The sequence below is a fragment of the Lithohypha guttulata genome (genome assembly GCF_036872675.1).
Source record: "Lithohypha guttulata strain CCFEE 5908 chromosome Unknown scaffold_1, whole genome shotgun sequence".
In the NCBI taxonomy this organism is placed as follows: Eukaryota; Fungi; Ascomycota; class Eurotiomycetes; order Chaetothyriales; family Trichomeriaceae; genus Lithohypha; species Lithohypha guttulata.
This window is the reverse complement of record NW_027042750.1, coordinates 5,047,417-5,063,016: the sequence shown is the minus strand read 5'-3', so window position 1 is coordinate 5,063,016 and position 15,600 is coordinate 5,047,417. Positions and strand designations below refer to the sequence as shown.

The 15,600-nt window shown below is 48.8% G+C and overlaps 6 protein-coding genes across 6 annotated transcripts; 5 read left to right on the top strand and 1 right to left on the bottom strand.

Moving 5' to 3' along the window:
* Nucleotides 1–224: 224 nt before the first annotated feature.
* On the top strand, nucleotides 225–1,193 carry LTR64_001859 (uncharacterized protein; the record flags this gene model as incomplete). Its single annotated transcript, XM_064896236.1, has 2 exons — nucleotides 225–963; nucleotides 1,057–1,193. The coding sequence occupies 2 exons, from the start codon at nucleotides 225–227 to the stop codon at nucleotides 1,191–1,193; spliced, it is 876 nt and encodes a 291-aa protein (XP_064758923.1).
* A 724-nt stretch (nucleotides 1,194–1,917) lies between these two features.
* Nucleotides 1,918–2,916, bottom strand: LTR64_001858 (uncharacterized protein; the record flags this gene model as incomplete). The annotated part of the gene is made up of 1 exon (XM_064896235.1): nucleotides 1,918–2,916. One exon carries the CDS (start codon nucleotides 2,914–2,916, stop codon nucleotides 1,918–1,920), a length of 999 nt encoding a protein of 332 aa, XP_064758922.1.
* A 1,412-nt stretch (nucleotides 2,917–4,328) lies between these two features.
* Nucleotides 4,329–5,255, top strand: LTR64_001857 (uncharacterized protein; the record flags this gene model as incomplete). Its single annotated transcript, XM_064896234.1, has 1 exon — nucleotides 4,329–5,255. One exon carries the CDS (start codon nucleotides 4,329–4,331, stop codon nucleotides 5,253–5,255), a length of 927 nt encoding a protein of 308 aa, XP_064758921.1.
* Nucleotides 5,256–5,913: 658 nt separating this feature from the next.
* Nucleotides 5,914–8,886, top strand: LTR64_001856 (uncharacterized protein; the record flags this gene model as incomplete). Its single annotated transcript, XM_064896233.1, has 4 exons — nucleotides 5,914–6,112; nucleotides 6,481–7,186; nucleotides 7,240–7,357; nucleotides 7,411–8,886. 4 exons carry the CDS (start codon nucleotides 5,914–5,916, stop codon nucleotides 8,884–8,886), a joined length of 2,499 nt encoding a protein of 832 aa, XP_064758920.1.
* A 1,227-nt stretch (nucleotides 8,887–10,113) lies between these two features.
* LTR64_001855 (uncharacterized protein) lies at nucleotides 10,114–11,055 on the top strand (the record flags this gene model as incomplete). The annotated part of the gene is made up of 4 exons (XM_064896232.1): nucleotides 10,114–10,221; nucleotides 10,280–10,330; nucleotides 10,380–10,437; nucleotides 10,487–11,055. 4 exons carry the CDS (start codon nucleotides 10,114–10,116, stop codon nucleotides 11,053–11,055), a joined length of 786 nt encoding a protein of 261 aa, XP_064758919.1.
* A 1,198-nt stretch (nucleotides 11,056–12,253) lies between these two features.
* Nucleotides 12,254–14,379, top strand: LTR64_001854 (uncharacterized protein; the record flags this gene model as incomplete). Its single annotated transcript, XM_064896231.1, has 2 exons — nucleotides 12,254–12,402; nucleotides 12,456–14,379. The coding sequence occupies 2 exons, from the start codon at nucleotides 12,254–12,256 to the stop codon at nucleotides 14,377–14,379; spliced, it is 2,073 nt and encodes a 690-aa protein (XP_064758918.1).
* Between the last annotated feature and the right edge of the window lie 1,221 nt (nucleotides 14,380–15,600).

Here is a 15,600-nt window from a genome sequence, read left to right as displayed (position 1 = left end):
GCACATGTCCAGCCGCAATGTTCATGATCTACGTGCCTGAGGCATAACAGTAACTTTCAGGCAAAAAACGATAGTGGCCAGCCGTTATCCTGACTTAGGACGTGATCAACGGCATTGTGCTTTCCTCTCCGAGGTTCGATTAGCAACCTCTTGGTATGAGCAGCGTCAACTCGAGCAGTGAAATGCTGTCAACTACAACTAACTTTTCTCCTACGAAGCGAAACATGCGTTCCATGTGGCAACTCTGCGCCAGCCTTGTTGCTCTGGTCAGCTTGGCGCAAGCTCAAGATCCAGCACAGAGCACCATCAAGAAGTATCCCAAATCGATATTGTTGTCCTACGAAGATCTGGCATCCTCTGGCATGTCCAGGAGTCCTCTAGCGAGAATAGAATATGATCCGAGAAGTCTCGATTACACGCTCACCTCTTGGACGCCCCCTTCTGTTGATTCCCTACAATCAACCTCACAAGAACCACAATCTACGCCTCTAATACGAGTACTACTTCCCGAAGGTGGGGCAACTGTCACAAGCTTAGGTGCTTTCGATCCCAAGCTGTCGCAAGACATCGACCTATGGATATCGAAAGATAACGGTCAGGTCATTTCAGCTTCCATCAGAGCCATCACACCACCTCCACTATCGAAAGAGGAAGAGCTACAGAGGCAGAAAGAAGAAAGACTGCGCAAACGAGGAAAAGCCGTTTCCAGCACGATACCGAAACCAAAATCAAAGAAAGCCAAAGACGCTGTAGTGGGCGAAGTGACAGTCGGTCCCGTGGTGAAAGTAAATCTACTTATTGCTGGACAAGGACCTGCGCCGAAGCTTAACTCGAGGAAACCAGCACAGGTGGATGCTCAAGGAAATGAGGTTGTCCAAGAAGAACAGCAGGAGAAAACATTCTTGCAAAAGTACTGGTACCTTCTGCTCGGTCTAGCATTCGTGTTGATGAGTAGTGCTGGGGGTAAGGAGTGATCAAGTGGACAAAAACATCTGTTGAAACAAAAGCGGCTTTAACGATGAACATCAGCACGATTAATTTAGTGTCCGTATCCAGAAAGGGGTCCACTCGCGTTTTTCTCCTTGATTGACGCTGTGGGCATGGATGAGCTTCTAACCATCACAAGGTTGGCGCTTCTCATGCACTGTCAAGAAGATCGCCGATGCCCGGCGCTCACCATTAACATGTCCTAGTATAGAAATCAAATCGACAGATCCTTGGCTGTAACCTGGAAATATTGATGCTCTCATGAAGGCACCGGAAATAAAATACAAAACAGAGGTCTCACGATCGCATTTAGCCTAACTTGGTTCATGTTTGAGAGTGCCCACTTCTCAACCACTTCGGTGAATCGTCAGCGATGTGCTGACTGATGAACGACAGATAGTGGCTATCGACACTTGATCAAAACGAGGTGGTACTAGACATGAAGGCCTTTCCTGTCGGGTTCTATTCCATAAATCGAGCGAGGAACTACCAGCCAGGAGACCAAAACATTCGCCTTGCGACGCATAATTTTGGTGTTGCGGATCAAAGTTCATCAGGGCGTGAATCAAAGACACATTCATAACGAACGTCATAAGGCACCACAACCAGCAGACAACTGATCAAGGTAAATACAACGATCAGCAGAATATGCCACGACCAGGAAGCTGATCGCGAAGGAGTAGGTATATGTACACTAGCTCGTCACACATGAATGACAGCAATGACGATTGACGGAGAATCTTTGGATAGAACTCAGACTAGATACGAAACTATTGTGTAACGTTACCTTTAATTTAGAACCTGCTTTCAAAATGCCTTCATACCTGTCTTGGTTCCGACTAGATCCTTGCAGCTATACTTCATTCTATTTCATCACTTCAAATTCGCTCTTCTGACACAGCATTATTGCTTTGCTATCATATCCAACACCTACCGAGGCCGCAAAGAATATCTTGGAGCGGGCGATAAGAACTGAACCCACGGTTCCACAGCTCTCCTTTCGCAAAGAACCCCAAACCATTGCAAGATAGGGACCATGCCCTTCAAAACCATCGTCGCGGCATCCTCGGGCCCAGAGTCATGCAGTGGGCACTCCTGATGCTCATATGGCACACCAATGATGGTGGGTTCTCCATCTACCAACCAGCCAATCTCCCCCGACAACTCCATCAGACTATACTGAAGAACCCATCCCAAGGCACAGAGGTACGCAGCATATGTGCGCGTGTAGAAATCTTGAGCTCGGATGATCTCCTGCAGAGGAACGAGCGCAGCATCTCTGCCCGGTGGGAGAAGGTCCAAATCAATCTTGGGCCCAATAGTAGTCTTAAAAGCAAGATTGGCGAGACGTTTCTGCCGACTCAGGCAGCAGAGCGGCGTGACGACCCACCAGTGCGGCACGCCGGTTTCGTCGTTGATCAGGTCGCCGAACCGGTGAGCTCTGATCACAAGGGTTTGTAGTTGAGGGAAGTTATCTCGTAATAACGCGACTACGGCTGGCAGGTTGATGGTAGAATGGTGGTAGCTACCTACAGCTGCGTAGTCGTTGGTGTCGCTACTGATTTGGACCGCTCGTTTCCTCTTCAGTATTGGTGGGAAGCGGATTTCAAGGTGACGGATGCGAGTGGCTGGGCAGAAGTGGAAAGATGGAGTATTAGCGATATCAGATGTCTGTGAAATGACGGTGCCAAATTTCTTGCCCGAGATGAGTTTTCGAAGCTCTTTGAGGGGGTTGGTGGCTGGGCAGTCAACAACCACGAGCTTTTTCTGGTATACCAATGGTAACACTTCCATGTAGGTTGCTTTGCATGTTTGTAAAAGTGGTAGGGTATCGTTGTTGGTTTCTCCTATGCTTGGGCAGAGATTCCCGTATATCATGAGACGAATCTCGGCTGGTAGTCTTAGTAGATCATTCTGAGAGGCTGCCATGTTGATGCACGGATAGTTGGTTCTCAGCTATTCTTTTGTTTGTAGCTCAATGGTCGGTTTCGTCATCTCTCAGTAATGAGGTGCGGATAGCCTTCATTATATGATATTCGGCAGGTCCTCAGAGCACATTCCGAACTCTGGGTCAGGCTGACATGGCTCTTTTTGGCTTCTGTGGGTCTTCTGAATCATCAGACGTTTTGCCTCAATTCATCAACTCGAGCAATGTCAAATCGGCATTCTTGATATACTATCATGGGTGAAACCGCAGCCACGAACGAAAGATAGAGGTCATTGGAAGTATGGTTAGCTGTATCAATGGTCCAGATGTTACAGTAGGAGCAGCAGAAATTAGTTATGCTCAGCGGCGATATACCGCTGGATAACTCCTTCGAAGTGTAAGGCTATTTAGGTCAGCTTCATATAGTCATTGTGAGCGTGCGGATGCTCTCTTCCAGAGTGGTATAGAGCTCACAGCAAAGTTAGTTGCTGTGAGCCGACATAGTACAGATCCTCGAGCTGCCGCTCAACAAGTGTGGCAGATCAACTGGCTGAAAGAATAGCCATACGGTTCTGAAATATGTTGGTAGCCTGAATCTAATGAGTTATTGTATATGGTGCATTTGAGACTTCAACACGACTGTGTGGTTCTCCACCAATTTCCTATAGCTCACTCGAAGATGGCCGGGCTGTACCTCGTGAATAAATCGATACCAATAGTAGAAAGCTTTCACATGGCAGTTCACTCCTCAGCAAGATTGGATGGTGTACGCTTGTTCGGATATTGCAGCAGCAATACCATATAGGCGATCATCATTAGCCGCACTTAACTTTCATCAACTTTCTCAGAGGAATCTCATGCTCAAGATTGATACAAACCTTCGTTGACAAGATGAAATCACAAAGTTGTGTCAGGACCGCTACCGTTCAGTCAAACCACTTCGCCTGTTCAGCATTCGTATTCTGATTGGCTCAAAATCCATGGCTGGTCGAGAGTATACGGAGCACAAGAAGTTCTAAGCTGGCAGGCACCCGAACTTACTGTAAGCACACTGACATTGCTTCCCTCTTGTTTACAGGCAGTCGACCGCCAACCGAGATGGAAACTGCTTTTCTGTATAGCAGACGATCATGCAATCACTACTCCAAGATTGATGTACGATTACTCCGCAGCTTCATCCGAGCGTTTTATTTGTCCCTCATCGGCTGTCATCGGAGCTGTATCATGAAGTTTACGAAAGCACATTCACGACGTGATTGCACTGCGAACATGTAACTTTCTGCCGCGTGTAGCCTGAGATTTGCTAATATTCTTCACTTGAGCTCGAGATACCACTGACCTTGTGTAGATTCGGAAGGATATCGGCGGTCTCGACGCAGCAATCACATTGATACAACACGAGCAAGATCACAAGATGGCGCCACAGTTGGGTTTCGTGGGCTTAGGCAATATCGGTCGTGGCATGTCTAAGAACCTGGTAGAGAAAGGCAACCTTTCAAAGCCTCTCCTGCTCTTTAATCGAACCAAGTCGCGAGCCGATGATCTCTCCTCGAAGATTGGAAACAGCAAGGTTGCATCCTCTGTCGAAGACCTGATCGCAAAGTCCGATATCATCTTCTATTGCCTAGGCGATGACGCTTCTGTGCTGGAGATGGTCGAAAAGATGGTCCAGAACTCCGTTAGGGACAAGCTGTTTGTCGATTGCAGCACTGTTCATCCCTCCACAACAGATCAAGAGAACGAGAAGATCACAAGTGCTGGTGGTCGATTTGTCGCGATGCCAGTATTTGGAGCGCCCGCCATGGCAGATAGCGGGTCTTTAATTTGTGTCCTGGCGGGAAAAGCGTCTGATATTGAAAAGGTCAAGCCATACACCACGGGGGTTGTGGGTCGCGCCGTGATCTATTTCAACGATGAGCCACCTAGCAAAGCAACGACGCTGAAAGTTTTAGGCAACACGTTCATATTGTCAATGGTGACAACCCTGGCCGAAGGTCATGTACTTGCAGAAAAGTCGGGCCTCGGAACAGACCAGCTGCACAAGTTCATTGAAATCATGTTTCCCGGACCCTTCACAGCCTATTCAACCAGAATGTTGAGTGGAGACTATTACCAGAGGGACGAACCACTCTTTGCTGTCGATCTAGCAAGAAAGGATGCCAGACACGCAAAGAAAATTGCAAGCGACAACGGCACTCGTATGCGCATCGTTGAGCTAGGTGATGAGTACCTAGCCGGAGTCAAAGCTGAGATGGGACAATCTGGAGACCTGGCTGGCATATACGGAGCAAAGCGAGCAGAGTCCGGTTTACCTTACCGCAATCAAGAGGACAAAAAGTGAAGTAGCAGCAGATAGAATGGTACCAATACAAACAGCTTTCAAGTCTGTAAACCAAGCGAAGGCTTCAGCAGCACGTGCAGACATACATTCGAGCAATTCGGAGCCTCTTGTAGATGCGCTTAACAGAAGAATATTTAGTAATACAGCACTCGTGGCGGACGGTGCGTGCAAGTGAAGCTGAGTCAAGGAGTGAGTGCCAAGGCTTTACAGGCCGAGGTGTACTCCTTAGGAAATATGGGACATCAACGTTTCCGCTACACTGCTGCTCGTCTAACCTCAATTCGCTTTGTTGTATCAAATCGGGTCGTCTCCAAGGTAGCATCAACATGTACCCCTCCTCTTGTGCCAGGAAAATATACAAGGAACAGGTGCAAGACCAGGTCGATCTCGATCAACGCGTTCCTGTTGGTAAACATGGACTTTTTCGGGCCTTGAGCTTCACTCCCCATGCCCACTCCGATTGGCGTTAAGATTCGTGCAGGAAGACTTGAATGCCGGAAAATCCTTGGAAAGCCTTTGAAAGTTAGTGCTTTTATGGGGACGATCCGGGGAACCATGTCGATCGCAGAAGTCAAACTTTCTTACACGAAGTTTTCGAGCTTCATAAGCTGAGAAAGTGCCTCTCTCGCCAGTAGTAAGCTTGATGACACAGTCCACGATGTTTTTCCAACGTCTCTGCTTACTCAGCTTGGGAGCAACTCTCACCTTTGCACAGCAGAATTGTCCTGGCTACACGGCGAGCAACATCCAGCAAAGTGCCACCGGCCTGACCGCTGACCTTACTTTGGCAGGTGAAGCTTGCAACGTGTACGGGTTTGATCTAACAAACCTCACTCTTACTGTCGAATATCAATCAGGTAATAGTTCGAGGAAAGCGGTTGACATTGCCTGACTGTGACAAGGAAATCGCCTTCATGTGCTTATTCAAGACCAGAACCAAAGTGTTTACCAAGTGCCGACTGATATCTTTCCGGGACCAGAATCTTTGCCAAGTGCGTCTGCCTCAAATTCGAACCTACGATTCACCTTCACTCAATCTCCATTTAGCTTTGCTGTGGCAAGATCTGACGGTGAAACCCTCTTCAACACGTCTGGTAACCCCCTTGTTTTTGAAAACCAATATCTGAATGTACGAACTTCTTTGCCGGATAGTCCCAATCTATATGGCCTTGGTATGAGATGTTCCTCGTTTTTCTTATCAACCAGAACTGACTTTGTCCTCTAGGTGAACATTCAGATCCGTTTCGCTTGAACACGACGAACTATACACGAACGATCTGGAACAGAGATTCATACGGCATTCCAGCAGGTACCAATCTCTACGGTGCTCATCCAATCTATGTGGAGCATCGAGGCGAGAGCGGTACGCATGGCGTTGTCTTTGTCAACTCCAACGGTATTGAAGTCAAGATCAACGATACACAGGGCCAATACCTAGAATACAACACTCTAGGAGGTGTCTTTGATTTCTATTTCTTGGCAGGACCCAGTCCAGTTGAAGTGTCGCAACAAATCGCCGAAGTGGTCGGACTCCCCGCAAACATTCCATATGGAGGACTTGGCTTCCATCAATGTCGCTATGGGTATCGCGACATCTACGAAGTCGCTGGCGTTGTGTATAACTACAGTCAGGCTGGTATTGCGCTAGAAACAATGTGGACAGACATTGATTACATGTTTCGGAGATACGTTATGACCGTCGATCCTGATAGATTTCCCATGGCGAAAGTGCGGGAATTGGTGAACTATCTTCATGCTCACCAGCAAAAATATACTGTGATGGTGGACCCCGCTGTCGCATATCAACCGAACACCGGATATGGTGCACTCGATAGTGGCATTCAGCAGGATATCTTCCTCAAGACGTTAAATGGTTCTCTTTACACTGGAGTCGTCTGGCCTGGGTCAACTGTTTTTCCTGACTGGTTCTCGTAAGTCAATCTGTACAGTCTTGCATTCGCGTCTTCTGACTAGATATACTTAGGCCGAATGCACAGACGTACTGGACCGGTCAATTTGACTCCTTTTTCAGTCCTGAAACAGGCATCGACATTGACTACCTATGGATCGACATGAATGAGGCGGCCAACTTCTGTAATTGGGTAGGGTCAATTTCTTCGTGCCCTATCATGACTTTTCACTAACTGTGGTCCAGCCATGCAGTGATCCTCAAGGATATGCAGAGGAGAACAACTTTCCACCAGATCCACCACCTGTTCGGAACTCGTCACCCATTGCTCTACCTGGTTTCCCAGCCGATTTTCAACCTCCTTCTAGCTCGGCTAGAGTCAAGAGACAGGATAACGCTGGTTTGAGAATGGGCCTTTCAGGGCGTGACCTAATCAATCCACCGTACCAGATACGGAATGCAGCGGGTAGTCTCTCGAACAAGACCATCAATACAGATCTCGTTCACTACAATGGTCTCGTGGAGTATGATACACACAATCTATACGGCACAATGATGTCGAACCACTCGAGAAACGCTATGCTGTCCCGGCGACCACAAGAGAGGACTTTAGTAATCACACGAAGCACTTTCCTTGGTGCTGGGACATATGTCGCACACTGGCTAGGTGATAATATCAGCGATTGGCCGCACTACAGAATCTCAATCGCCCAGATGCTAGCGTTTTCGGCTTTTTTCAGCCTCCCTATCACCGGTTCAGACGTATGTGGATTTGGTGGCAACACAACAGAACTACTATGTGCTCGATGGATGATGCTTGGAGCTTTCTATCCATTCTACCGGAACCACAATGAGCTTGGCAGCGTTTCACAGGAAGCGTACCGCTGGGAGTCGGTTGCAGAATCAGCTCGACGCGCTATTGACATCCGCTACAGAATGCTTGATTACTTCTACACTGCGGTGTACGAGCAGACTGTCGATGGTACGCCAAGCTTAAACCCCATGTTTTACGTCTACCCGAACGACAGCAACACCTTTGGCATTGACCTACAGTATTTCTGGGGGTCCTCCGTTCTCATTAGTCCAGTGACGGAAGAGAACGGAACCTCGGTCGATATCTACCTGCCGCAGGACATCTTCTATGATTGGAACAACGGTTTTACACCAGTACAAGGAAGTGGCACTACAGTGACTTTATACAACGTGGACTTCCAGACGATACCGATTCACATCAAAGGCGGTTCCGTACTACCATTACGAGCACGGTCTGCCAACACAACCACAGAGCTACGAAAACAACCTTTCCAGATCGTGATTGCCCCAGGCACAGACGGCACTGCCAGTGGTAGTCTCTATATTGACGATGGTATATCCTTAGAACAGGCTGCGATAAGCTACATCAGCTTTTCATGGGACGGCAGCAACTTCTCCATGAATGGAACATATGATTACTCCACTGGCGTCAATATCTCCCAGATTATTCTCCTGGGACAAAGAAGTGCACCTTCAGGTGCTATCACTGGCGATCAATACTTCCCAGTCGCGTACAACAGCACGTCTCAGGTTGCTAGTGTCAATGTGAGTATCCCATTGACAGGAGATAGTAGCATGAGGTTTGGACAGGTGGCTTCCTACACTGGCAACGCATTTGCCCTAGGCACAAATTTGTACTTGGCAGCCACAGCGTTGTTGCTTATTCTAGTCGCTGCGCAAAACCTATAGGATACGTGCCTACGTCCTAGAGGAAGGCCCGAATTTCAACAGCTTATCAAGCTCGTGCATGCTTATTTTGAAAGTTGCTGTGGATCTGCAAACGCTCCTGCCTCGGCCCGTTTCCTTTCCATAACCGTAGCTTGCACGAGCCAAATCTGCTACGGAAGATCAGTTGAGATGATTTGTGAACCGCTGGCTAAGTTTTTGACAGTCCTGTGAGTCTTCCATTCCAAGTCTAGACACGGGGTTGAGAGCGCCAAAACGAGCCGCCATCTACTGTAGTCTCGACTGGCCCATCGCCGACGCAGCTCCTATAGATTAAACAAGCTAAACACAACGGCAAAATGGCTGCAGCAGCCACGTTGTGGATCGGCGGGCTTTTTGGGGTTATTTCAAAAGCCCCAGAAAGCTTGCTCGCCTGCGATGACAGCATGGCAGACTGATTCGAAAGTCCTTGTCCATCACTTTCAATGAACAGAACGATTCGAGTTTTGAAGCTCCTAAGACCCTGACCTACTGGCTGACAGTACGAAGCTGTTAAGCCAGTAGGGACTTTACTTGCTCCTGCAGCCACACAAGATTACCCGTGCTTTGCAGCATATGCTCGAACATCTTCAACTACTGATTCGTTTACTCTGGCATGAATTGGGATCTGGTGGGGTTATCAACCCGGTCCAATGTAGCAGCCCACGCAGCTCTAGTAGCAGTGTTGTGTCCTACCCCAATCCAGCCTGTTCGTCACCTTGTCTAGAGCATGTGAGCCGATGCTATCGGCTGTCTCATACCTTCAGCCGTGAAGAAGAGACTGCATTTCCATCTGCGAAACATCGCTACATTCAATTCCTGGGGCTCAGCTTTCGTACATGAATTAGCTTGCGACACTGCAAGCTGGCTGCCGTTGCCGTTGTACTGCTCCGTTGTCACCTCATCGCTCGCTCGCTCTCTTTGTTTGAAGTCTTGAGTTTGTGGAAAACTTGCAGGATGCCAATTTGCAACTTTCAAACAACATCACAACGCAGCTTGTACCGATATACTTCTTGAACGCTGTTCTTGTCTCCTCTTCAACATCGTTTCACCTAGCTTCGTCGGAGGAATCATCTGACTGTCAGAAGTTGCAATACATAAGAAAAGCGCGTTCTTGCGACGGTCATGTCTCGTCGGGGAGAGCAAGTAAGAAAAAAGAAGAGGCGCGATGAATCGCCAGAATCTAGTGAAGATGAGACCGACTCCAGCCGAATGCCGTATTTCGTCCCAGAAGAAGGAATTGATATCGAACCATTGGCAGGTTATGTGAGAGGTCTGCTAGACAATAAAGCAAGAGTCAGAATTGGCAGCCATCCTGCGGTATGGAGAACCCATGAGGCGATTGACATGGCTTGGTCGTACTGACATGTAACAATAGAGACGTGAGCAGAAGGGCTTCTGGGTCGAGTCTGTCGTTGCGATCGGAGTTGTACGTGGTCTGCAGGCACACAGCTCTGACAAATGCTTACAATTGGCAGGAAGACATACGAGCGATGATAGAAGACACACGACTGTGGCGTAAAGAGAACGCCGATGGTATGCACGACACAGCGTTCGCAATATACCTACTGACCTCGACGAACAGGATACTACGTAAACTCCGCAACGATGAGACGTAGGAAACAGGTCGGACGTCCTCAGGCTGCGAAAGAACGGCCAATAGCTCCTATGAAGACCTCAAGAGAGGCAGAAGATCCACGTGTGAGACAAGGGAGCCGCTCATCCCTTGAAACAGAGCCACGATATCCTCCTTCAAATCCTGTGACCAGAGCTTCAGCCGACAATGTTGCCATGGCTCAGCGTCCGCCTGCCGGAGCTGCCCCCAGCCCACGTCCCGCATCAGCACAGCCAGCGCAGGTCGACCCTCGGAGACCTTCTAATGCCCAACAATATCAAGCCAATCCTGGCTATATTCAAGCGACGGCACAGTACACCATATCCGCCAACGTGCCTCAAGCCCAGTACAGCTCTTATGACAATAACGTGTATGATATGGCGCCTCCACCATATAGCAGTGACACCAAATGGACAGCAGGAGGAGGTGGCAATCAGCCAAGCACAACCGGAACACAAGGCTTCAGCTCAATGTATGCGACATCTGGAGGACCACCTCGTGCTCCCAACCAAGGGCAGCGTCGTCACGAACCAAGGTAGACGTCCGCTGTGGTTGACAGATGTCGATATAGTACTCGATACAGTCGCAGTTTTGAAGAAAGGCAGGTAGAGCTTGGATCGTTGCTGCAGGCGTCGACAACGCCCCTGACGACTGCTTCCATGGAGTACTAACGCCACCTACGCCACCTACGCTAACGTCGCTACGGAAGCAAGCAATTTCCGGGCGCGATACGAGGATCCTGCAGTCGTCATGCTTGGTTTGCCCAAGTCATGGTCGTTAACTTGCACATTCGAGCGCAATGGACTTGTTGACGCAATAGCATGCTGGGATCGGGGGTTGAGTCGCATTGCGCTTTCATTGCCGAAGCCGCGGGCTATAGGTCATCTTTGTTTTGGTGCATATGGGCTGTTGGAGGCCCTTTGTGTGAATCTCAGTTGTTGTTGGGTGGCACTGCATGTTATTCTCAAATGTTGACGGATGTGCGCGAAGAGGCTAATAAGGACGTAAAGGACATAATGTTGAATACTCCTTTCGCTGATATTCAGACATTCGTTATGCAAAGGCTTGCGTCCTTTTGTTCTGAATCCTCCTAGTATTGGCAATCAGTCGTTACTATTCGGTCGAGTGAAATTAGATTTCCAGCCACTCTCTCTGACCGCTTCCAGAGATCTTGCATTTGGAAGTCACATTGTAGGACGACAGAAGCGCAGCAGCCATCAACCGGGTTACACACATTGTGCAAGATGATCTACTTTATGTATCTCGTACAGACGAAATGCAGTGCGCCGTTGGGCTGCCTCATTCTGCAAGAAAACTGACGATCACAGGCCAGCAAGTTCGAGCAAAAGCTTGCCTAGTCCCGTAGCACGCCCCGCCCTTGCTCACTTTGGGCCGTCAGGCTGGCGCTAGCAGCTGCATGGGACATTCTGCACAGGCTAAAGATCCCGCACATGGAGCCTAACCCACCTCCATCCAAGCTGTTTCGTCTTCACAATACTATTGTCCTACTGCATACTCGAAATATACTCTGAATCACAAACCCGAAGCATTTTCAAGAGAACAGGCTTGAACCTGGCGTGATCGACCTATTTGCGAAATCACTGCTTCATCGTCATATCCTTCAATCTCTTGAGCATGGACGAGCTGGCCAAAGTGCTGTCTTTCTGACCTTACTTCTTGCACGACCTGGTGAAAATCCACCTGGAAGTCAGTTTCAATTGCTATTGAAAAGGTACCATGTCTCGGACTTCACTATACTCGTTCCCGCCGACGCCACAAGATTGGCTGCAGATACAGGACGTGGTCAGAGCGTACTATGTCAACCAGAAACTACCACTGAAGGAAGTACGCATCGTCCTACGCGATCGCCATGGTTTTCGAGCGACGTACGTTGGTTTCTTCTCCTTTACTAAAGTACTGTAGGCTGAGTATCATTTAGTGATCGAATGATCAAAGCGCGTCTAAAGCAATGGGGTTATTTGAAAAATGCTAAGAAGGAAGATTGGCACTTTCTAGCTTTGCTGCATCAGCGCCGCAAGGAGAGAGGTAAACTGTCGACTGTCTTCGATGTTAGAGGTCATCGCAAGACAGTGAAGGATCTCCAACGCTTTATCCGAAACCAGAATATGACTGTTGAACAATTCCTGGATGAGGCACGAGACTCAACGGGCGGCAAACAAATCCCGGAATACATACAGGCTTTGACTCCAGACAGTCGACACTATAACGAGTCACAATTGGATGATGTGAGTCCGGACTATCTCACACCATCACCACCTCAAACTGCAGCTCAGCTCAACTACCATCAGGACGTGTCTGGTCCGAGCAACTTTTCACATTTCAGCGGACCAACCAACCACAACAGGTCGAGGTCTGTGAGCGCGTCATCCAACGAGCAAGCTCTAGTTGGCGGGTTTTCACGCATACATCACAGTCTACAGCCACCGATCGAGATACAAGATTCTGCATACATATCGGGATCATCTTCTGCTCTATCTTGTACCCAGTTACAAATGGAATTCGAAATGCTTTCCTCACAAGTCACACGACCTGCGCCTTTGTTATCTCGCTTCGGAGATGAAGATATCAGCTCATGGGCAATGCTGTCCAGCAGTCCAAGTAGCAGTGAGAAGAGTAGCAGTAGCACGTATTTCGTATGCTCTAGGTGCAACCAGCCCAGCGACCAGCACTTCTTCAGTCTCGATAATTTCGAACCACATCAAGCAGTAAGGCGAGATATCTTGAATGGTGACGACCACACGTTGCACCTTCCGATCTCGACGAAGGACGAGGGCTCGTGGTTGTGGGTATCCCGCTGCTTCCTAGCGTGCATGTGTCTGAGCAAGGGTGACCATGCAGCCGCAGAACAGAGCCTGAGAGAAGCGGCGAACGAGTTTGAGAGACTTTTGGGCAGGAAAGACCGACAACTTCTGATTGCAGCCGGTCTAGTCATGACAGTATTGCATCAGCACAACCAAGGCGAAATTACGCAAAAGGTCCTGGACTCCGCTCAGCAGGTGTGTGAGAGATTGTTGGCGGAAGATCATGCAATTAGGATGACAATCCGATATTTGACGATCTCGGCAAACATATCGCAGAAGGAACATGGTATAACAAGCGCATACATGAAGACGATTTGCGACAAGTTTCTAGATTACCTGCCACCGGATCACGAATATGTTATTGCTGCACGGTACAATTACGCATGGATGCTCAAGTTCGAAGGCGAATTTGCTGCAAGTGAAGCTGAAGCTCGCGAAGTCCACAAGATTTCATGTCGCGTGCTTGGAAAGATACACATGCAATCAGTGACTTGTCTTGCTGTAATCGCTGGCTGCATCTGGTTCAATGACGAGAGGATTGATGAATGCATAGCCATTTTCACAGAACTGATACACCAAGCGAGTCAATCTGTTGGTCGGCACCATCCATATACGCTCGAGGCTAAGCGCAGATTAGCCACAAAGTTGGAGAAGAAGTCGGGTCAGAGCGTGGAGACGCTGCGGTTGTACAAAGACGTTGTCCTCGGTCGGGCGCATATGCTTGGGCCTACACACACATACACGATCGGTGCTAGAGAAGCATATGAGGAGCAACTACAGCAGATGAATCTGTGGAACGATCCCAGTGGGCTGCCTTCAAAGCAGCAATGCGAAGTCCAGGATGTATTCTCTCCTAATAGTCCTGGATCGTGGACCAAAATCAGTCGAGGACGAACATCGAGCCAGCGATCCACAAGAAGACCTTTCAAGAATGAACTTCTAGATCCCGAGATGGACGAAGACGATGATCTGGTACTGGTAGACGGTAGGGAAGCCGGGTCAATGAGTCCCAGAAGCTTGGACGAATTCAAAGCATATTGAATGTCGTGTCAGCAAACTTGCATGGGTGGTTGCATACTCGAGATTACTCGCGACAACCGAGTATGCTACTCGTACAACGGTGTACGTCTCCCTCGGAAGATGACACTATCGGCTGCGGATCGGAGTTCGCCTGCGTTTCTCCATTGCGGACACAGGACGCACCAAGCCACATCTCTTTTCTATTGAGCTTGCCACCCATGTCCAGCGTGATCAACGGATGCGACCTTCGATACTCCGACATCATTCGTTGCGCTTCCAGCAATGGCCGAAAGGCCGGCGAGGTCTTTCAGAGCTACAGCTGACATGGTATATCGTCGTGTCGCGCTAATGTGTCGCACCCAAGCCGCCAATTAGACCATTGTCTATTTGCATAGCACCACCCGACCTTCATCGCAGCACATACTGCTGAGCTGACACGTTGACTTCTCAACCTGCTAGCCTGGCTAGCTTCCTTCTTCACAGACTACACTATACGCTCGATACACAGCTCATACAGTCACACGTCGAGAGATGATGAACTGGTCCAGTACAAGTCACCTTCATCACAGCGGTTCAAAGATGCTGTCTGACAGTCCGCAGAGGAGGTCAAGACATGTATGTCCTCGGCGCCCGTCGTGGAACACTCGAAGACTTTCCGCTTTCAAGTCGCGACGTGCTTCCCTCGCGATACGTTATTGTAGTTTAGCAAGCAAGCAAGCAAGCAAGCATTTTAATTATAGCGCTATAGCATCGTGTTGAGCTAAGCAACTACTTTTTCTTATCGCTTCGTTCTGAGAAATCTTCATCCATACGTAGCAAATCTCATCGTCCATTCTCTTCAAGCGTTTAGCGTCCGAATAATCGAGCCTGCTCTTCCCAGACCTTCACAAGACATGAACCATGTCGCACGCCCACTCCACCAGATGATCCATAGATCATGGCAGTCGCGTACTCACCGCTAGAAAGGCGCATGTACTGAAGAGGCTTGCACACCCATGAGTGATATGTAATTTAGCGGGAACTTCCGCAACCCACTCACTCTACGGGTGATTATGCATGGCGACGGACCTAGAAACTGAAATACTGCAGAACCTAATCGTGCGGTATGTGATGCGTACATAGGGATTGTACATACGAGTAAGAGTACTAATGATGCTCTGCCGTGTTAAAAAGCAGAAGCACATTGCTCGCCACGGTGTAATTTACGACTATCTGAGGAGGAGGAGGAGGAGGAGGAGGAGG